This window comes from Quercus lobata, chromosome 4 (assembly GCF_001633185.2).
Source record: "Quercus lobata isolate SW786 chromosome 4, ValleyOak3.0 Primary Assembly, whole genome shotgun sequence".
In the NCBI taxonomy this organism is placed as follows: Eukaryota; Viridiplantae; Streptophyta; class Magnoliopsida; order Fagales; family Fagaceae; genus Quercus; species Quercus lobata.
The window spans coordinates 95,461,697-95,484,323 of record NC_044907.1 but is presented as its reverse complement, the minus strand read 5'-3'; the positions used below and the strand labels follow the sequence as shown (position 1 = coordinate 95,484,323).

Below are 22,627 nucleotides of genomic sequence, written 5' to 3'. Positions count from 1 at the left end.
TATCAATTTATCTTATCTATTGGTGTTGGTGTGTGTAATGTGTTGGTGTTGATGAAATATTGATTGTCTTTTAGTGTAATGTGTGATTGTGAAATTTTCTAATTGGCAGGGGGCATCAGGCATGAGGCGTGCTTGTGTTGAGTGGGGTGGGGGTAGATAGGCTATGTAGAAGGCTTATTATGCTTTTTAATTTTTTTTTTTATTGAGTTGTGAAATTAGCTTAAAATAATTTGAATAAAAGAGGTAAAATTTTGAAATGTAATTAGATATATTAATTTATATAGAATTTTTTTAGAGTGCTAGTAGTTAGTAAAAAAAATTAATGAAGCAACTAAACACTAATAATTAATAATTTAATTAACTAATACATTGTAAATGTTAGGCTAAACAACAATTAATAATTTAATAATTAATGAAACAACAACACAACAAATTATAGTTTATAAAAGACAAACAAATTTATGAAACAACTAAACAACAATAATTAATAATTTTATTAATATTTCAAATGAACTTATAGTTTATTGTTCAGGTACCTTTTTCTTATTTCTTTTCTTTCCATTTTTTTTCCTTTTGAGGTTTTTCGATGTACAAAATGCAAATTTGTTTTGGTTTTAATAACACTTTTTTTTTTTTTAAGCACAAATTTCATGCTGGCCAAATCTTGAATTTCAGTCGGTATTTACTGAAACGTCCCAAAACACCCGAAATAGACCGAAATGACCCGAAATTTTTTCAAAGTGGAATAGAAACATCCTGGACAAAATTCTTAGGGCCACCACTGCCGATGACCTCCATTTGTTGCAGTGAAGCTTATTAGAAGGAAGAGAAGAAGAAGAAGTAGAGAAAGGAATGTAAAAGGCGAGACTTCTGCTATTTCTAGAGAGAAAGAGTGAGGTTCTGGATGGCCATTTTTTTTATATAGAAAAGAAAGGCTCTGTTTATGTTGAGAATAATCTTCTTACTCAAAGCCAACAATCCGAGGAGTTGAGTACAACCCTGGATCTGTTTTGACACTTGGTGAAAAACAAGTAGATATCACAGTGTTAATTTTCCCCAAAGTATGTGGTCCGAGGAACTAGGCATAATAAAGTGTTGTTTAACACTTAGTAAGAATGAATAAATGTCACAGAGTGTTAATTTCCCTAAAGTATGTGGTTCGAGAAACCAAGCATAACTAAAGTTCTGTTTAACATTTATAAAGATGTCATTGAGTGTTAATTTTCCTAAAGTATGTGGTCCGAGGAACCAGGCATGACTAAGGTTCTGTTTAACACTTATAAAGATGTCATTGAGTGTTAATTTTCCCAAAGTATGTGGTCCGAGGAACCAGGCATGACTAAGGTTTTGTTTAACACTTATAAAGATGTCATTGAGTGTTAATTTTTCCAAAGTGTGTGGTTCGAGAAACCAGGCATGACTAAGGTTCTGTTTAATATTTATAAAGATGTCATTAAGTGTTAATTTTCCCAAAGTATGTGGTCCGAGGAACCAGGCATGACTAAGGTTCTGTTTAACACTTATAAAGATGTCATTGAATGTTAATTTTCCCAAAGTATGTGGTTCGAGGAATCAGGCATGACTGAGGTTCTGTTTAACACTTAGTAAAATAATAATAGGAAATACAAAGCCTTTACACAATAAATGAGCATATGACAAGGGAAACTTTTATTAATAATAATACATTTTCAGGTTATTTACATTCCATGGGTGTGGTATTACATGTTCATCTAGGTTTTCAAGAAAGTATGCTCTTATACCAGCCACCGAGGTGATGTGATATGGCCTTTCCCAGTTGGGCCCTAGCTTTCCCCATGCTGGGTTCTCTGCAGTACCCAGAACCTTTCTCAATGCCAAGTCACCAAGCGCGAATAGGACTCCTCCAGGTTAGTGTATGTTTGGTGCAAATCTTTGGCATTGATCATACTTCTTTACATACTCTTGTGCCTCTTTCTGCATGTTGAGCCACCAATAGCCCTATGTGATGGCTTAGTGAGATAAAGATCTGCCCCTTATGTAGCTTCCACAAATCCTTTCATGTAACTCCTTAAGGAGTAGTTTTGATGCCTCAGGGTGTATGCAGAGTAGATATGGCCCAGAAAAAAAGCGCTTGTACAATTTATGATCCTCGGATAGCCAGAACCGAGGAGCCTTTCTCCGTATCTTCTCAGCTTCTGATTTCTCCTCAGGCAGGATATCCTCTTTCAAGAATAGTACCATGGGGTCCATCTAGCTAGACCTTACTTTAACCTGGTGAACATGGACCACCTCTCCCTTTACCTCTATAGGTTTGCACAAGTCTTGTACAAGGTTGACCTGAGGTAAGCTCTGTGCCGAGGAGGTTACAAGTGTGGCTAGGGAATTAGCATGTGTGTTTCCACTTCTAGGAACGTGTAGTACGTTGAAAGATTCAAACCCTGATTGCAAATGCCTAACTTGGCTTAAATACCCTTGCATTCTCGCATCTTTTACTTCTAGCTCTCCCTTTACTTGGCCAACAACCAATCTTGAGTTCGAGAACATTTTTACTGCCTTTCCACCCATTCTTTGGACCATGGACATTCCTTCCAGCAGAGCCTCATACTCAGCCTCGTTATTTGTGGCTGAGAAACCCAGTTTTAATGATTTCTCAATGGTGATTTTTTCAGAAGATACCAGGACTAGCCTTACTCCAGAGCCCCTTTGATTTGCTGCACCATCAACATATACCTTCTAGAATAAGGGCTCTTACAGAAAGATTGTGCCAACTGATATTCCATTCATGCTCTGTGTCTTTACCACTTCCTCCAACGGGGGCACAATAAACTCGGCCACCAAATTTGCGAGTACCTGGCCCTTGACAAAGGTACGAGGCATGTACTTGATATCAAAAGCCCCCAGGATTGTCCCCCATCTGGCAATCCTTCCCATGTAATCAGCACTCCTGAGTAGAGATCTTAGTGGTAGTTGGGTTAAGACTACAACTGTGTGTGATTGGAAATAGTGGGGGAGCTTGTATGTAGCGTGTACTACCACTAAGATGGCTTTTTCTAGTGGTAGATAACGGATCTCGGTCTTATGTAGTGACTTGCCACATAATAAATTGGCCTTTGTACACCAACATCGACTCGTACCAACACCAAGCTTATTACATGTGGAGCCACGGCAATGTAAGCAAACAGGACCTCATCCACTTTAAGACTGGACATGATAGGTGGCCGAGAGAGGTATTCCTTGAATTATTGAAAAGCTAGGGCACACTCCTCCGTCCACTCAAATCATTTCCACTTATTCATCAACAAGAAGAAGGGTCTGCATTTATCCGCTGATCTAGAAATGAACCGGTTCAAGGCAGCAGTCATCCCAGTTAGCTTCTGGACCTCCTCGGGATTCTGAGGTGGCTGAAGATTGTTAATTGCTTTAATTTGGTTAGGATTGACTTCAATTCCACGACGAGTGACCATGTAGCCTAGAAACTTGTCTGATCCCACACCAAAAAAACACTTTGAGGCATTAAGGTGTAGCTTGTGTTTCCTCAGAATTTCAAAAATGTTTTCGAGGTCTCTAACATGCTCGGACACCAGCTTACTTTTTACCACTATATCATCTATGTAGATTTCAATATTCTTGCCCAATTGGGGCTCGAACATTCTAGTCATCATCCTCTGATAGGTAGACCCTGCATTTTTCAACCCAAAAGGCATAACTTTGTAGTGGTAGTTTCTAGTGGGAGTGACAAAAGCTGTCTTCTCTTGATCGTCCAAGGCCAGTGGTATCTGATGGTATCCCTAGAAGGCATCTAAGAAACTTATTTGAGGATGGCCAACTGTTATATCTACTAACTGGTCTATTCAAGGCATGGGGAAGGGATCTTTTAGACAAACTTTATTCAAGTCTATGAAATTTACACACACTTGCCACTTTCCATTTTTCTTTTTCACCACCACAGTATTGGCTAGCCATTCAGGATAGAATACCTCCTTAATGGCCCCAACTTGTTTAAGCTTGGTTACCTCATCCTTGACAGTGTCAAAATGCTCCTTGGATGAGTGTCGAGGTAGCTGCTTTTTGGGGGTGACGAATGGACAAACATTCAAATGGTGACATATGAAGTTTGGATCCACCCTTGAAACCTCGTAAGCATTCCATGCAAACAAATCAACATTTTTCTTGAGAAACTCGATCAGCTCTTCCTTCTCCTAAAGAGGTAGTTGAGCCCCAATTTGAAAGAATTTCTCCGGATCATCACCAATAACAACCCTTTCTAAATCTTCACATTTTGCCTCTTCGGTTGGTCCATTGATAGGCAACACTAGAGTTTTTGATTACTATAAGCCCCTTTTAGCAAAGGCCGAGGACTTAGCCTCGGGCTGATGTAAGATGGCAGCCACCAGGCACTGCCTAGTCGTGGATTGACTCCCAAGGATCTCTTTATCCTGGCCTTCTGACGGATATTTCACCTTTTGGTGTAGAGTAGAAGAGATAGCTCCCAGGGCATGAAGCCAGGGTCTGGCCACAATGGCCGTGTAGAGGGAATAAGCGTCCACCACGATGAAATCCACATCCACCACTTCTGAACCAATCTGTACGGGTAGTCTAATCTGACCCCTTGGAATGACAATCTTCCCATCAAAACTCACCAAATGAGAGTCATAGGTTGTTAAATCCTCAGGTCTTAAATTCGTCCCTTGTATAAGTCGGAGTACATAATCTCAGCATCACTGCCTTGGTCCACCATCACCCTCTTCTTGTCATATCCCCTAATTCTGAGGGTGACCACCAAAGCATCATCGTGGGGCTATATGGTTCCAATCTTATCCTCATCCGAAAAATCCAACACCGGTTGGATATCCACTAAGGCCTTTTTCGACTCTAAATTAATGTCCTCGGAGGATAGTCGAGCCACAGACATCACTCTGGAGGGATAGGAGCTGGTCCTCCTTGGAGCAGCAAATATGACATTTATCGTTCCTAAGGGAGGTCTTGAAGAAGCATCTCTCTAGAGTTCTGAACCTGTCTGTCCCCTTTGGCCACTGGGATGATACAAGAGTTGCTTTAACTTTTCTTCTCGGACTAGTTGGTCCAAATGGTGCCACAAATTTCTACATTCCTCAGTGGTGTGTCTTTGGTCCTGGTGGTACTGGCAATAAAGGCTCTAATTTCACCTCATGGGGTTTGTTGCCATCTTATTTGGCCATTTGAAGAACGGCTCATTCTTAATCTTCTCTAAAACCTGGTGCACTAGTTCTCAGAACACAGCATTAACCGCCTGAGTATTGGCAGACCCTAATTGCCCAGCGAAGTCTCTCTAAGGTCGGTTGTTATTGTATCAATCCGACCTGAACTCCCTCCTCTCCTAAGGGATAACCTTAGCCTTTCCTTTCCTTTGCTGTTGGTCTTCCTCAACCCTCTTATACTTGTCAATTCGGTCCATGAGTTGGCGCACACTGGTGACAGGTTTTCCAGTCAAAGACTTCCTTAAACCGTGCTTGGCTAGAAGGCCGACCTTGAAAGTACTGATCGCAACGTCATCAAAGTCACCATCTATTTCATTGAACATCTCCCAGTATCTGTCTGAGTATGTCTTCAGAGTCTCTCCCTCTCGCATGGATAAGGACAGTAGGGAATCCAAGGGCCTAGGAACCCTGCTACAAGTACTAAACAAGAGCCAAATGCTTGGGTGAGCTCCTTGAAGGAGTTTATGGAATCTGCCCTTAGGCCGTCGAACCATCTCATCGCCACGGGTCCCAGACTAGATGGAAACACCTGGCATATCAAGGATTCGTCTTTGGAGTGGACAACCATTCTCTGATTGAAGTGGCTCACATGTTCTACAGGGTCCGTTCGACCATTGTAGATGGTGAATGTGGGATGATGGAACCGCCGAGGAAGTCTTGCCCCTTCAATCTTGCGCGTGAAAGGCGACTTGGAAATCTGGTTCAACACTTTGCTCATAGCTTCATTTCCCAGGCCTTTGCGAGGCGGGCTCTTGTACCTACGTTTGTGATGGTGTTCTTTATCGTAGGAGAAGGACTTGCTGGGTGGAGTTCTTAACCTTCGCCTATAACTAGCATCCTCTTCACCCTCAGAGGAAATGTCAGAGTTGGAGGGGGTTCGTTCTCGCCGTGCACGACACAACTTCCGCTTTAACTGATCAATCTCCAGTTGTATGGCTCTATTATTCTGCTCTTAAGAGACATGACTTCCAACTTGAGAGTGACTTCTGCTTGTATGCGTCATATGCATACTACCCTCTTGATCTCTCCTACATTCAAGATTAAGGAAATCATCTTGTCGTTGGGACCCCGTAGACTCTTGTTGATGGGGACCTGATCCTACCATAGTTGACCATTGCACTCACTAACACACAAGTTCTTCCCACAGACGACGTTAATTGTAAGGATACGGTTTTGAGCCCAAGCCCAAAATTTAAAGGGATGTCAGCCCAGTGAGCCAAATACAATAAATTTATAAAGAGTGGGTTAAAAAACTAGGCCCTGATGAGTTGGACAACGACTAAAGTGGATTTGAAAGATAACCAAATACAGCAAGAAGGATTGATTCAAATAAACTTACTCTCGGCAAGGTTCGAGGAGATAAGTTCTAATACTGATTAATTGAACAGATTACAAATACAAGTTTGAGTGCTACAGTGATTTCCCTCTCAATTTTCCGATCCCCCTTCCTTTGGGGTCTTTACTCTAAATTATACTATGTCTCTCCTTTTATCCTTGCCCTACACGTGTACATCTGATTACTTATGTTGATCCTTGTCCCATCAGCCTCCCCCAAAAGTCTTTGGGGATGGTTGTAAGGCTGAAAAAATACTATTTAGAGATCACTTCATCATTAATGCGGCCAGAGAGTTAGCTGCAGAGCATTCAATGCGGTGGTAGCAGCTTTTCCTTAGATATTTTTGAGTTCCTATCCTTCTTGTATATTCATGATGCACGTCCCTATCACTAGAACTTCTTGGAAGGTCACTCTGATTATTGGGATACATATTTGAGCTGCACTTAGCATATTTGAGGAGATATTCCTCCTCGGACCACCTTCCTATTCGTTCCTTACTCATGAGATTTTGAGCTTGAACCATCCACTACTATTTATTTGTCCTCGGATCACCCACGCTCTCGGCCAAGTCCCAAGGCCCAATATATGATTTGGGCCCTTAACCCTACAATATATATATTTTAAAATCTCAAGAGGATAAAGAAATAGAGTATGTCATAGAAATTAGTTGAAGTAATGAATTCATCATGAAAAGTAAAAATTTAAAATTGTGCACACATATCCATTACAATTGTGCATCATTTTGACTTATATATGAGGATGTAAAATAGCAATTTGGAAGGTTTTACACCCCCATGCTAATGCTCTAAGAATTTGTAGGTTTTTTGGAATTATAGTTGTTATTTTGAACCATGAATCTAAATGGCTTTTGTTTTCTAATGCTATCAATTCAATTCCAAATTTGCGATCTACTGTTAAATATATCAATATCAGTGTTGATAATGACACTCTAAAAACTAATTAGAAAAATAATATTAATAAAATTTAAAAATCCCATACATTGCATAGCTTACATGTAGTTCATATAACGAAAGAAATAGGAATTATGTAATCCCAACCTCAGTGACAAGAAATTGGTATCCTAGACCCACAACACTAGATTTACTATTTGAAGAAAGAGAACTAGGAATTAGAGCAGCTTATTCATTAGAGATTTACAATTTGAAGAAAGAGAATTAGGAATTAGAGCAGCTTATCAGCTAATTATTAAGGAATAATTACACTTTACCCACTTATGGTTTGCCTCTAATTTAACTTACTTACCCGTGGTTTCATTTTTGACACTTTACCCACTTGTGATTCCCTGTGTTACTACTATGTTACCCACCTCCAGTGCAGACGTTACTCTAACACATAAACTCATAAAAAAAAGAACCTAAAACAGATCAAACACTCCTCACTCCCAAAACACACTCTCATCCAGCGTGCTCACCAAACTAAGATCACAATGCAATGTGCTTGAGATAATGGACTGAGAACCACCTGGGTTTTGATTGTGCAAGCAAATCAAGGAAGAAGGAGACACAGTGTTCATCTGTTCAATTGTTGCAGGTAGATCCTTTTAATTTTTGAAACCTAGGGTTTTAAAATTCTTTTTTCGAAATTGGGTTTTTGCTTGCGGATTTTGGAGATAGTGACCAAAGAAATGGCAAAGACAGTGAGTGCTACCAAACTTTCTCTCTTCTATTTTATCTTCTGCAACAGGCGACATTAAACTGTGGACCTTGAGAGCCATGAAGAAGTGTGGGTCTCTATAGATCCATAAATATAATCGGTCACCCCTCAGTGCCTTCACCCACCGTTTAAACTTACCTCATATTTCATTAATTTATCTAAAACAACATGTGTACCTGATCGACTGTGACAGTACTAGTACATTTTTTTAGTGGCTAAAATTATTTATCATTATCAATTTTGCAATAAATTTAACGAAATGAAATTTTATTACTTAGATGGAGTATACACTATATACATAGCTTAAAATGAAGTTATGAATAAAAAACCAGTCAGTGTATTGGAAAATTTATATGTTTAAACGTTTAGAACAACTGATGTTTGTGCAATTAATCTTCTTCGTAATATTATATTTTAAACGTTTAATTTCAAAGTTCCTCAAATAGTACCAGACTTAGTACATTTCAGAATGTCCTCAAAAATAAATTGATGAAAAATGATAGGATTTACCCAAAACCCAGGTGGTTCTCAGTCCATTATCTCAAGCACATTGCATTGTGATCTTAGTTTGGTGAACAAGTTGGATGAGAGTGTATTTTGGGAGTGAGGAGTGTTTGATCTATTTTAGGTTTTGTTTTTGATGAGTTTATGTGTTAAAGTAACGGCTGCACTGGAGGTGGGTAGCAAAGTAGTAACGGAGGGAATCACAGGTGGGTAAAGTGTCAAAAATGAAACTACGGATAAGTAAGTCAAATTAAAGGCAAATCACAGGTGGATAAAGTGTAATTATCCCAATTATTAAATAATGAATACATTACAGGAAATAACAATGGTTTCAAATATTTATAAATCAGAGGGTAAAACAGATCACCAAGTAGCACATGCATTAGTCATAGGATTTACAGGTCAATTGAAAGGATGATGGGATAATACATTAACTGAAGGAAGTAGAACATGGTTAAAACAAGCATTTAAGAAAGAAGCAAATGGACAACCAGTAAAAAATGAAAGAGGAGAAAGAATCGAAGATGCAGTAAATTCACTAATTTTTGCCATAACAAAACATTTCATAGGAGACCTAGATAAGTATAGAGAAGAAAGTTTTGATAGCTTAGTTATCTTAAAATGTCCAACATTATCAGATTTTAGATGGTATAAAGATGTATTCTTGTCAAAAGTATTAGTAAGAAGTGCTAATAGTCAACCATATTGGAAAGAAAAATTTATTGGAGGATTACCTAAACATTTTGCATATCAAGTAAGAGAAAGGCTGTTCAATGAAGGACATACTGATTTCACCAATGTTACATGTGGAGAAATAATCAATACAATAGAAAGATTAGGTAGTTTAAACTTGTGTAAGATATAAGATTCAAGTATCAGTTAGAGAAGGATGAAAAGTATGTCAGACAGGAATTAGGATCATTCTGTGAACAATTTGGATATCCCCCACTAAAAGCTACTATTTATTATAGTCCCAAATTTTTATTAAATTTAAAACAAATAAAAACAAACACTCCAACTTTGTTATCAAATTTTGATTATGATCATTTCAAGAAAGAAAAAACACTTGTTGACTATGATCTTTGTACTGCTACATTCTATCAGCTAAGTTTGATGAGATTAAATACCTCCTGATTAGATTGCGTTTGTTTCACTTTTTAACAATTGCTTGGAACCATCGTAGCACAAGAAGCCATATATGTCTAATGTGAAATTATCAATGAGTGTGCTTCCTGGTAGGCTTAATAACCGTGTAAAATATAAGTAATTGTATTTGGTAATGGCACGTCTTGTCAATTAACTCCATAGATTTTCAAATTTCTACACTACCTAGACCTTTCTATTTTTTTCTTTTTCTTTTTCTGAGAAAGTACATAGACCTTTCTTATTCTAAAAGATTTACACTATTTAAATTAGATACTCCAATATCATAATCAAAGGGGGAAATGCTTCTACACCTGGCCTAAGGCAAAGTCTTTGCCTATTCATTTACAACTTTAACAAAGCAACTTCCTACTTCCTTTTGTACTAGATATTGAGAAAGAACCTCTCTTTGTCTCTCTCTCTCTAACAGTTGATATACTCTCTTTTGGTTCTCTTGCCTTTGGTTTCTCATCACTCACTTCTTTCTCAAAGAAGATAACATGGCGGAGGCTTTGGTGGGTGGAGTACTCTCTGCATTCCTTAAGGTTGCGTTTGACAGACTGGCTTCTCGCGAGGTGTTAGACTTTCTCAAGGGAAGGAAACCCATTGATGGATTGGTACAGAAGCTGAAAATAGAGCTGATGTCTGCTGATGCAGTGCTCGTTGATGCAGAGGAGAAGCAATTCACAAACCCAGCTGTGGAAGAACGGCTGGACGAGCTTAAAGATGCTGTTTATGTTGCCGATGACCTGTTGGATGAGATTGCCTATGAAGCCTTGCGATGCAAACTAGAAGCTGAATCTCAAAATAACACTAGTAAGTTATGGAACTCGTTATGGAACTCATTCTCTATTTCTATTATTTCATTCAACAAAAGGATTCAATCTGAGCTAGAAAATATTCTGGAGAGTTTAAAAAATATTATAGAAAAACAGAATGAACTTGGTCTAAAAAAGGTTGTTGGTGGAGTAACATTACGATCACCATGATTAACGACTTCTTGCCCAGAAAAATGTGGGGTGTTTGGTAGAGATATTGACAAAGAAGCGATATTTAAGTTTTGGCAATTAGATGATGCAAGTAGCGATGGCATTTGTGTTGTGCCCATTGTGGGTATGGGTGGGATAGGAAAAACAACACTCGCTCAGTTTGTATTCAATGATAGTAGAGTAAATGAGAGTTTTGATCTCAAAGCATGGGTTTGCCTTTCAGAAAACTTTGACAGTTTTAAGATATTAAAAACTATTCTTGAGGAGGTCACTTTCTCCCCATGTAACATTCAAAGCTTGAATTTTTTGCAAACTACAATTAGGGAGGCTTTGATGGAGAAGAAATTTTTTCTTGTTTTAGACGATGTTTGGAATGAGAATTATAATGATTGGGATGAGTTACTTAAAGTTTTTAAATGTGGGGCAAAAGAGATAAAGATCATTGTTACGACGTGCAGTGAAAAAGTTGCATCAAAAATATGCACTATTCCAATTCATCATTGTCTAAAGGAACTATCAAATGATGAGTGTTGGGTTTTATTTGCACAACATGCATTTGCAAATAGAAAGCCCTGTGAAATTCCACACCTAGAGGCAATTCGTAAAAAGATTGTGGAAAAGTGTAGAGGCTTGCCTTTAGTTGCAAAAACAATTGGGGGTTCATTGCGTTTGAATCAAAACCCAACACACTGGAATAAGATTTTGAAGAGTCATATTTGGGATTTACCAGATGCCAAAAATAATATCCTTCTGGCTTTAAGATTGAGCTATCATTTCCTCCCATCACATTTGAAACGATGCTTTGCATATTGCTCAATTTTTCCAATGGATATGAATTTGATAAGTATGAGTTATTGATCATGTTATGGATGGCTGAAGGTTTTTTGCAACAACCCAAAGAAGATAGAAATATGGAATTTGAAGAAATGGGTGAATAATACTTTAATGATCTAGTATCAAGGTCATTTTTTCAACGGTCAAATAAGTCACATTTCTTAATGCATGATCTTATCAATGACTTGGCAAGATCTATATCTGGCAAATTTTGTTTTAGGTCTAATAATGTTGAATCAAATGAAATTACAAGAAAGACACGTCATTTGTCATATTATGAAGCTGGATTTGACATGTCTAAGAAATTTGAGATCCCTTATGAAGCTAAGGGTTTGCGAACCTTCTTCGGAGAAGATTGGATATCATTTAAGTGTGATGAATATAACAACATAGGGAAGATGATAGATGATTTCTTGCAGGCATTTAAGTCCTTGCGGGTGTTATCATTGTCTAGTTGTACAAATATATTAGAATTGCCTGTTTCTGTTGGTAATTTGAAACATCTACACTATTTGAATATTCAAGACGCTAAAATCAAGCACTTGCCTGATTCTTTTTGTAGCTTGTATAATTTGCAAACCTTGATATTTTCATCATACATCATTGAGTTTCCTGGCAACATGAGTAAACTAATCAACATGCGCCACCTAGATAATAGTGATACTGAGATGAAAGAGATGCCACCACAAATTGGGTAAAATGAAAAATCTCAGAAGATTACCTGTTTTTGTTGTGGGCAAACGTGGGGGGTCTTACATTAGAGAGTTGGGGGAGTTGCGACATCTTTCTAGAAAGTTGTCTGTATTAAACTTGGAAAATGTTCATAGCATTGAAGATGATACGAAGGCTATATTAGAGGATAAATAGGATCTATCTAAGTTGGAGTTGGAGTGGAAACTTGACCATGAGAAGCATTCAGTAAATGAAAGAAATGTGCTTGAGCAGTTGTGTTCCCATACAAACTTGATTTCTCTCACTATAAAAAATAATGAGGGTACAAGATTTCCAAATTGGGTTGGAGATTGTTCATTCTCTAACATGGTGTCCCTAAAGCTTTACGATTGTAAGTTTTTCTTCTCCTTGCCTCCACTTGGACAGCTACTTGCGTTCAATAAACTCAAAATTAAACATTTTGATGGAGTTTTTGGTGTGGGTGGTGAGTTCTATGGGAATGGTTTTTCTACTTCTCAATCCAATCCTATTGATGGAATATCTATGACTGTTTTCTATGTGGGACCTTCTTGGGAGACAATGGGATGTTAAGCTGCAACATATCTACCATGAAGCTATGGGGCTGTAGATCTTTTAGCTAAGAGAGGAAAAGACCAAGCAGAAAGAATAAGAGAATATGCTCAGAGCCTATCTTTTGTTAAGCATGCAATTATGTTTGATTGGATGGGTTAGGGTTTAGATAGACTTTGCCCATCTTTTGCTGTAGATAATCCTATGGCATTGCACCTCTTTTGTTGTAAATATCCTTGGTTTGTATTTTGTTAAATCTATATAAACCTCTCCTATTTTATCTAAAAATGAAGGAAAAGAAAAGCATGAGATTAATGATGAGATATACAAACCCATTCTCTTAATTCCATTTAGAAAAAAATACCAACTCCAGTTAGAGTTGTCCTCTACCTCTGCACCTTGCCCACATTATCTTTAAAATTTTCCTCATGTTTAGCCAACACTACCCTAAACTCTCTCTCTTGTTTAGATACTTTTGATTGACTCACTTTGTAAAAAACTGGTAAACCCAATAGGCCATTTTTTCTACACTCAAGAATTCTTACAAGTTCATCCAAGCACTAAGTAGAAGATGCGTGGTTTTTAGAGAATGTAATAATAGAAATCATTGACAACTCAATGGTGTCGATACCTCCCTGCTCACACCTCACGATGACGACGATGAGTACGGCTCCGACCACCCTAAATGGAGATGTACGTAATTGGAACGTGAGACTACAATGCTACACTAGGTGCCACATTGTGAGAGACCGGGAATTGGACCTTTCAAAAAGAGACTCGTAGAATCTCTTTTGGGGAAATTTTTTTTGGAGTCGCCACTTTTTAAATTTATACAAAAAAAGAAAAACTAAAAGACAAATGAATAATTCTGCATTGCATTGAATTGAATGAAATTACATTTTATAGCAATTACATCATTTTGGATCCTAGTTACAATTTAAGGAAGTATAAGACATTTTTGTCCTCGCTACAATCTAAAGAAAGTAAAAACATTGAACAAAACACTTTATTAAGAACCTGAGATCTAGGTTCGTGGACTAGGTTATAGAGTGAGAAGGTGTTAGACATCCACTCTGCCCGGAAAACCCAATCTTCTAACTTAGGATGACCATTCACATTTCCATAAACATGACATGATGAAAATCATACAAACATAGAACATGTTAATATAAAATTGCAAACATTCAAATATTAGTTTTTTTAGATCTAGGATTATTCTCAAGCTAACATTCATATATCTATTTTTAAAGAAATAGTTTTGAAGTATTAAAGATATAAATAGTAAAATATTTTTATATAGGTAAAATATGAGATCTAGGATTTTATACAAAAAAAAAAAGGAAATTATTCTTAATGTAGAAAATACTAGATCTGGTTTTTTGTATTAATTAAAGAAATTTTTTTTATAAACAAAATAATAGATCTGGAATTATTATGTAAAAGAAAACATTTTTATAAATAAAATAGCAGATCTAGATTTCATATAAGTAAAAGATGTATTTTATGTAAGTATAAAAAAAATGATTTTCATTAAAGAAAATTTTTTTTTAATATATAAGGCAGTAGATCTAAGTATATATTAGATAGGGAAACATTTTTGGTATGAAAAATAATAGATTTAAGTATATAGTATATAGAAAAATCATTTTTGACATAAAAAAGTAGATTTATGAACTAATCAAAAGAATAACCCTAGAACTAAGATCACATCTTACATATATTAATTTTAAGGCATGTGAGGAAACAGATCTAATAATTCATCATGTGAACAATTCAAATCTAGCAATTAAAACATGTGAGAAATTTAGATCTAACAATTAAAAGCATTTGAGAAATTTAGATCTTGCAATTAAAAGCATGTTATACACTTGCATGCTGTGAACACATCGTCTCGTGCTTGATTCACTGTGTGGTTCATGCCCCCCATGGGAATTATGCATAAGCTAAATGGACCGGAGGTGGAGGTTTAAGAGTTGTCACTTGGTTTAGGTTCAAGAACTAAATTAGGCCTTTTAGGCCACTTACATTTATAGGTCTACATACTAAGTTAGGCACCCAATATTGCCCTGTTTGTAGGCCGGCCTCCATTATGTGTTGTTAGACCATGTTTAAATAAAAAGTTGTTAAAAGAACCCTAATCTTTAACCTAAATATATATTGTGCACTAAATAAATAACACACACAACATGTTAAAGATCACATCACAACATAAAAAGAAACACATTAAAACACAATCAAATAATAGGAAGATCATGGCCATGGGGGAAAGGATTTGCCACAGGTAAGTGATATTATTAGAAAGCTACATGCTTTCCTTTCTTATGGCATTCTGGGTGTTTCTCCTTTTTTTTTAAGTTAGTGGTGCTTCCTCTCAGGTCCCAGCATTTACTAATACTCTCTATTCCCTTTTTATTTTTGGTCAAAAAAGCTAATAAAAAAACTTAAATAAGAAAGGCGTGTTTCATTATGTTAACTTTAAAAATTCAATTTTAGTTAGATTTATATTTTGAAAATTCTACCATTGAATTACAAATCCCCATTGTGCATAACAAGCACCATAAATTTCATGTATAATCTCCAAGTAGGAAAAAAAAAAAAAAAAAAAAAACTATAACCATTTTTGCATCTAAAATTTTACTACTTACTCTTTTTTTTTTTTTGAAAAACAGTAAATTATTGCGTAAATAATTTTAGCTCTTGATACTTTTGAAAGATAAGAATTAAAAAAAAAAAAAAATTATTTTATAACAATCTTATTCCTTGGATCAAAGCTTTCAAACATTTTTTTTTATTGCTAATTAGCATAAAATTTAAAGAATTGTATATTTGTTTCAGAAAGATGGTTTTATAATTTGATATTAAAATTACAAGTTTATCCCAAATCATGTGCATGTTGTACAATAACATTCCAAAAATCATTTGCTGCTTGGTATGTCGAAGTTTTTTACTTGAAGTTGCAGTTCTAAATGGGCTCTCCTCTTTTATAGGTTATGGAAGCATTGAGAAAGGATGGTCTAGCTTCATTCAACATCATCCTTGGAATTGTTTCCAATCACACCAAAGATTTGTGGAAGTACTTAAGTCAAAATCGACTCATTTATATGGTAGTAAACTTATTGTAATCTTTTTAGGAATAATTCTACTTGGAAATTATGTTCCTTGAAATCTTTTGTTAGAGATAGTGGCTTAAATTCAAGTCGTAGTTGCCTTTGTAAAAGCTACTTAATTATTTAACACTTTATTTTCTTCTTTCTTATTACTTGGATACCTAATTGGCCGCCTCAAGCAATCATCCTTGACTGGATAGGGCTTTTGTCGTCCTCACTTTTCTTCATGAGTAAGACTAGCTAGACTTAATACTGTGGAAAGTCTAAATTCAGACCCCATCAAACCTTATTTACATTAATATACCTCCAAGGGGACTAGTGGGTTGACCATGTTTGAGCAAGTATAAGTGAACAAACTGATACTTCTGTCAAGTGATGTAGGTGAGATAAGGATCAAGGACTACTATATCAGCTTCACTTTACTAAATCCCTACTTTTCCCGGAGGTGGAGGATTTCTTTGTTTATGAATATCTATTGCATGATATTTCCTTTTTTTGCTTAGACATATGTCTTTATCGTTTTAACATGTCGTTTATGTCATGTGGATTTTAATTATCTTAATTACAGTCTCTTATTTGCTCTGATGATAAAGAGTAATTATCATGGAGTAAACGTTATGGGTTTGAAATACTATTATATAATCAACAATAATTTTCAAAACTCAGCTCCCTCATATATTATATATGACCCCAGTTTTTAGTGCTGAAAACTTGAAATCTTCTCTATGTTCCTTTCGTTTAGTTTTAGGACTATTAAGTCATTTAATACCTAAATCGCCTTAAATTATATAAAAACCATGCCTTAGAGCTGGCAACTTTACAGCGGAATTGGTGAAAGGAAAGTGTACACTCGAGTATGTCCATGCGTCTCCAATAGTGTCACCATTCAAAGTTAGCATGCCTAAGAAGTAAGATCATACTTCAGCAAAACCAAAGCTCCATTCACTATTATGTCCTATGTACATTTGTATATTTGATGTATGCTTATATTATATCACAAAAACAAAGAAGAGCTATTATTGTACTCCACAACTCATCAGTCCCATTTGTCCTACACCACATGATACATTAGAGAACCCAAAACACATATAACATTCAGCCATAAGAACCAACAAACAAATCACATATAAGACAGCTAACATAAATCACCTAGCACCATTTTTCCTAATTGGGCAGAGAAACTACATATGAGAGGACACAAATCACAGACAACATTCATACAGGAGCAAACCAAATGAAACTCTGCATTAACAAGCACGGGTCTTGAAAAGTTTCTTTTGTATCCTGGGGATCAAATTATTAACTTGATTCCAAACCCAGTAATCATTATGCTATGATCAATGAAATAACATTACGAATTTACGATGGCTAGACTTGTTTTTCACTATGACATTGCTAGGACTAGAAAGAGAAGTAAACATTTGTTGATAAGTAACAGTCATAACTGATTTTGTCCATCTACATAAAAAGAAAGAAAACACAACAATAACATAGGTACAAAAACTTCCCAACAGAGATTTTACTTGATATAACAACAGACCTGTCAATGTGAATTTCAAAGATGACCACTTTATGGTTTACTCATTGAGCAAAAGTAAGCTCTCCAAGAGATTAGCAGTGTAAACCACCTCTGTAAAATTTAGAATTCCATAACCATTCTCATTTTGACTCACAGGGTCAAATGAAAAGACTTGATTATCTGACTTCATAATCACAAGTTCACCACTTCTCGTGCAGCCTAAGAAGTTCTTAACACCTGGCAACGGTACAGAAATTGTTGGAGTCCAAGAATTAGCAAGACCATTCTGCCCCATCACCCAAATGTGGCACACTCCATCTTGGTCGAAAGCAATCAAAGCCAGCGATCCCTTGAACACCGCAAGTTCTGGAGATAATGAGAAATTATGCGGCAGTTTTATCTCCTGGAATTGCTCATGATCAACATCGAAGCACAAAATGAATCCGTAGCCCTGAGAAGCGGTAGCTATAAAGTGCAAAGCTCCATTAAAAAATAAACAAGATGATGAATCAATCCAGGGTCTAGATCCTACAGACCCATCAAGTGGCTCCACCGGCTGTTCAACCCAGCTCCACGAATTGGTACTCAGCGTGTAAACCTGGGCCCGAAGTTGTTCTCTGTTAACGGAACACCCAAATACCAAAAGCTTCAAGTCATTGTTTTGAGAAGTGGGAAACGCAAGTCCATAAGAGCGATAATTAAAACGGTCATCATCGAGAACAGCTGGAAGTCTCTTATGCTTTCTAACGCTTGGGTTCCACAAATATATTCCAGCATTTCTAACCGTATGATAAGCAAGAGAACGTGCTTTCGAAAAATGCCAATGATAACTGGTGCCGCAAAAGTTCCAAGGAGCTGGATGACTAACAGTAATAGTCCCGTAGCAAATGCCATTGCAGAAGCCAAAAGAACTGTCATGATAAATTGGATTAATTCTCAACCTAGATATCTCTGTCAAAGAACTGTTGCTGTTCGTATTGCAAACGAACGTACACAACTCTCTCACCATAATCAATCTTGGATCGTGCACTGGCCTTGGTGACCTACATAGGAGATAACCATTGTTGTTGTTGTTGTTGTTATCATCATCATCTAATGATAATGACTTGGCTTTGTTCATACTGAGGTGTTTGTTAATGAATTCGGGATCAGAAATTTTGGAATTCCAAGATTGGCGAACGCATCTGAATCGGATTAAGGGTTTCGGTGGCAGGCAAGCAAGGATGTATTCGATGATGTCGTCAGGGAGACTCGCTGACCACCATCTTGGTGTAGCCATTGCTAGGTGAGCTCCTTGGTTATATCTGAAAGCTCATTTGGCAAATGCTATTTGGAAAGTTTTTCTTTTAACCCTAGAGGCTGCAAGCAACTACCATGCATTTTTCTTTTTACTCTTTTTACATCTATTAAAAAAAAAAAAAAAAAACTCAATTATAAGTTAACTTTTTCATTTTATAATTTTATATACAGTTTTTAAAATTTTACTTTTTAAAAAAAAAAGTAAAAATAAACTATTTTAGCACACTGCCCGCTTCTAGCAAAAATCTAAATACGTTATTAAGCAGAAAGTTAAATAAGTTTGTTCTTAAACGAGCTGTTTAGTCATTAAAAACATTATTTGTTGGTGTTTGTGGCCATGTCCATATTTTACTTTACAAAGTAAGTTGGTTTACTTTTTTGAATATAAGCACAATTTATGGGTACCATGGTTCCGCGTGGCTTTTCCTTTACTTTCTCTTTCTCCTTTTTGTTTTTTATATTTTAGCCATACTTTCAGCCAGGGACGGAACTAAAGGGACGGGGGAGGGGCTAATCTTTTTTAAAATCCTATTTAATTTTTTATTAAATTATAAGTTTTACACTAGTCTCATCGCACGCGCGCGAAGTGCTATGAGGCTTTCTTTTCTTTTTCTTTTTTAGTGGTCGTAGCAAAAAAAAAAAAAAAAAATTATGTTTTCTATTTTATATATATAAATTTTTTTTTGAGAATCTAATTTATAAGTGGATAAAGAAATTTGAAAATTAAAAAGAGAATAATCTTATTTTTTAAGTAATGTTTTAGTGGGAGTTAGGATTGTATTTTTACTAGATCGTCCTTTAGTTTTGTCTCTATTTAAACATAGGAATATAGGAGTATTTTAGAACAAAGAAATCCAGTCTAAACAAGACAAGCCCCTTAAATAGTAGTATAAATATTATCCTATAATATATATATATATAGATATTAATACTTACTAAGCCCCTATGGTTTTAAGGAAAGAAAATTTTCTATTGAATAGTTTAATCCATTCTTAATATAATAACCTAATTAATTGCAAGAATGGCTCAAACAATAACAAAAACACATTAACATTTGTACTTAGTTCATTATGCATACTAGTTATATTTTTGTGTTCTTCTTTACTTGGCAACAATAATGATATGATAAATATAATTAAAAAATCAATTATAATATTTTACTTTTTTTTTTTTTAAGAAAAGATTCAAATTATTCAGAGTCTAATATTAGTGATATAAAATTGGTTTTGGCTTTATAAAATCAAAATGGAAGATGATCTTTTGATAAATTCTTTGATTTTATACAATACGATATTTAGTACGTGATCAATTATAAATGATTTTTGAAATTTAAAATAAAGCCAAATCTCTTATAGTAGATTATTGTATTGCAATATATTAAGAAGTTGGTTTTCATAAATTTTCTTTGTTCATACCCTCCACTCTCACTATCTTAGGGCCCGTTTGGTACATGTGTTTAAAAACTGAAAATTGTTGTTTGAAAACATTTATGGAAATACGTGTGAGTGAAAAAGTGCATTGAAATGCATGAAATATTGTTTAAAAACTGAAAATGGTTGTTTAAAAACACAAACCAAACACCCCCTTAGTTTCGTCCTTTTTTCAGCAATAAACTTTTGAGCAAAAAGCTAAATTAGTCTTTCCCATCCTATGGCTTTATCATTGATCCTTATTTTCTAATTTTTATTTTTTTATTTTTCCATTTCTACAGAACTGGGTGGGACCATAGTTTTTTTTAATTATTTATCTTTTCCTATTCTTTTTTCTTTTTTCTTTTTTCCCTCTTGTTTTTGTCCTCCACACACGTATCTCCTCTTTCTCCATTTTTCGACTTTACTGTCTTCTCCGCTTTTTTTCTCTACACAAGTATCCCCACTTTCTCCACTTTTCTACTTTAGTGTCTTTTCCTTTTTCATCCACAAGCATATCTCCACTTTCTCCACTTCTCAACTTTATTTTCTTCTCCCTTTTATCTTCTTCATCTATGTTTTCATTTTTCTACATCTTCATCCACTTCGGTCTTTATCTCTATATATTAAGAGGATTCAAAAAGTTATTTATATGACTTCAAAAAATTTCAAAAATACTCCTAATCTAATTAAATAATTTTTATTCTTAAAAAATAAAAAAATGGAATTAAAATTGTAATTCAACAAAATTCAAAAAAAAAAAAAAAACTACGAGAGAAAATTTTTTCCTAAAAATTGGCACACTTTCTATTTAAATATATTTCATGCACATTTGATGCATTTTTTCTTAAAACTAGCATATACTAAACCCAGCAATTTACTCTATTTCAAATCCTAAATTTTAGTTTCTTAAATCTCTATATATTAAGAGGATTCAAAAAGTTAGTTATGACTTCAAAAAATGTCAAAAATACTCCTAATCTAATTAAATAATTTTTATTCTTAAAAAATAAAAAATGGAATTAAAATTTTCATTCAATAAAATTAAAAAAAAAAAAAAAAAACTGGCAAAGAAAAAATTTTCCTAAAAATTAGCACACTTTCTATTTAAATATATTTCATGCACATTTGATGCATTTTTTCTTAAAATTAGCACATACTAAACCCAACAATTTACTCCATTTCAAATTCTAAATTTTAGTTTCTTAAAAATTTCTTTATGTGTAAATTCACTAATAATAGATAAATTTAAATTAAAAAAATTACATTAAACTCAAAATAAGAAAAAAAGAGCTTCATCGCACGTGCGGAGCACATGTGACGATGCTAGTTTTTTATAAGAACAATAAACATTGATGTGATTTAGAAAAAAAAAAAAAAAAAATTGTAGTTTTACTATAATATTATAAAAGTAAAGTCTTAAAGATTTGAGTGAAATTAGTGTACGTATCTTCATAAATATGTATAACCTCGATTTTAGCCTGATTATATCATTGATTGAGCTTGGGAATTTAATACACCTTTTCCTCTATTGCCTAACTGCCCAAATTGTTTTGTCCCTAAAATTTCCCACCATGGCAGTTAACTCCCCAAGTACCTGGGTTATGGGTTGATGATGGGGTTCCCCTGTGGGTAGAAGCTAGGACTGCACTTTGGTAGTGAAGGGCTTGTTGAATGAAGGGTTCACCAATGTTTAATAACAGAGGTGAGGTCATGCAAAATCTCCAGTGGTAAACTTTGGACAATTGCTTTTTCTTTGAAGATGTGAATGCTATCAAACTCATCAAAGAGCATATAGAACCATAAAGATCAAAGACACTACAGGACAATAGGACACAACTGGTAGTGGATCACCTGATCGTTCAGGAATTTTATCTGTCCCCTTCAATCTAGAGGGTGCTTTTTCCGGTCTTTAATGGATTTAAACTGTGTATCAAATAATAAAAAATAAATAAATTAAAAAAAAAAAAAAAAAAAGAAGGTTGAAAGTATGTTCTGTAGTAATATGTTTGAAAACAAGGTTGAAAGTATAATGAAATTATGATATTTAGCAATTTCACAAAATAAATCCTTTTTCTTTATAGGTAAACCATACACAAAACAAATCTTAACTTGCCAATGATATCTAATGGATTAATTTTTCATATTGCTGAGGACTAGTTTTAGCCCTAACCTCAAGATTGATTCCCACGGACACTCTCATTGTCAACCATTCAACATTGATGAGCTCAAAGAGGCTTAGCAAGAATTCTAAGGTAATTACAATTGTTATTCGAGGCTTGTGGAAACAACGTGGCTCACCTCCATAATACAAATTCAGAATTGAGAATATTCAACCCTAATTGTTCTACAATG

The 22,627-nt window shown here is 35.2% G+C and overlaps 2 protein-coding genes across 2 annotated transcripts; one reads left to right on the top strand and one right to left on the bottom strand.

Moving 5' to 3' along the window:
- Positions 1-10,319: 10,319 nt before the first annotated feature.
- On the top strand, positions 10,320-16,187 carry LOC115983585 (putative disease resistance RPP13-like protein 1). The gene is made up of 2 exons (XM_031106302.1): positions 10,320-10,689; positions 15,926-16,187. The coding sequence occupies exons 1-2, from the start codon at positions 10,374-10,376 to the stop codon at positions 16,099-16,101; spliced, it is 492 nt and encodes a 163-aa protein (XP_030962162.1). The 5' UTR covers positions 10,320-10,373; the 3' UTR covers positions 16,102-16,187.
- Positions 16,188-17,622: 1,435 nt separating this feature from the next.
- LOC115986232 (F-box/kelch-repeat protein At3g23880-like) lies at positions 17,623-18,843 on the bottom strand. Its single transcript, XM_031109082.1, has one exon. The coding sequence runs from the start codon at positions 18,841-18,843 to the stop codon at positions 17,623-17,625; it is 1,221 nt and encodes a 406-aa protein (XP_030964942.1).
- Between the last annotated feature and the right edge of the window lie 3,784 nt (positions 18,844-22,627).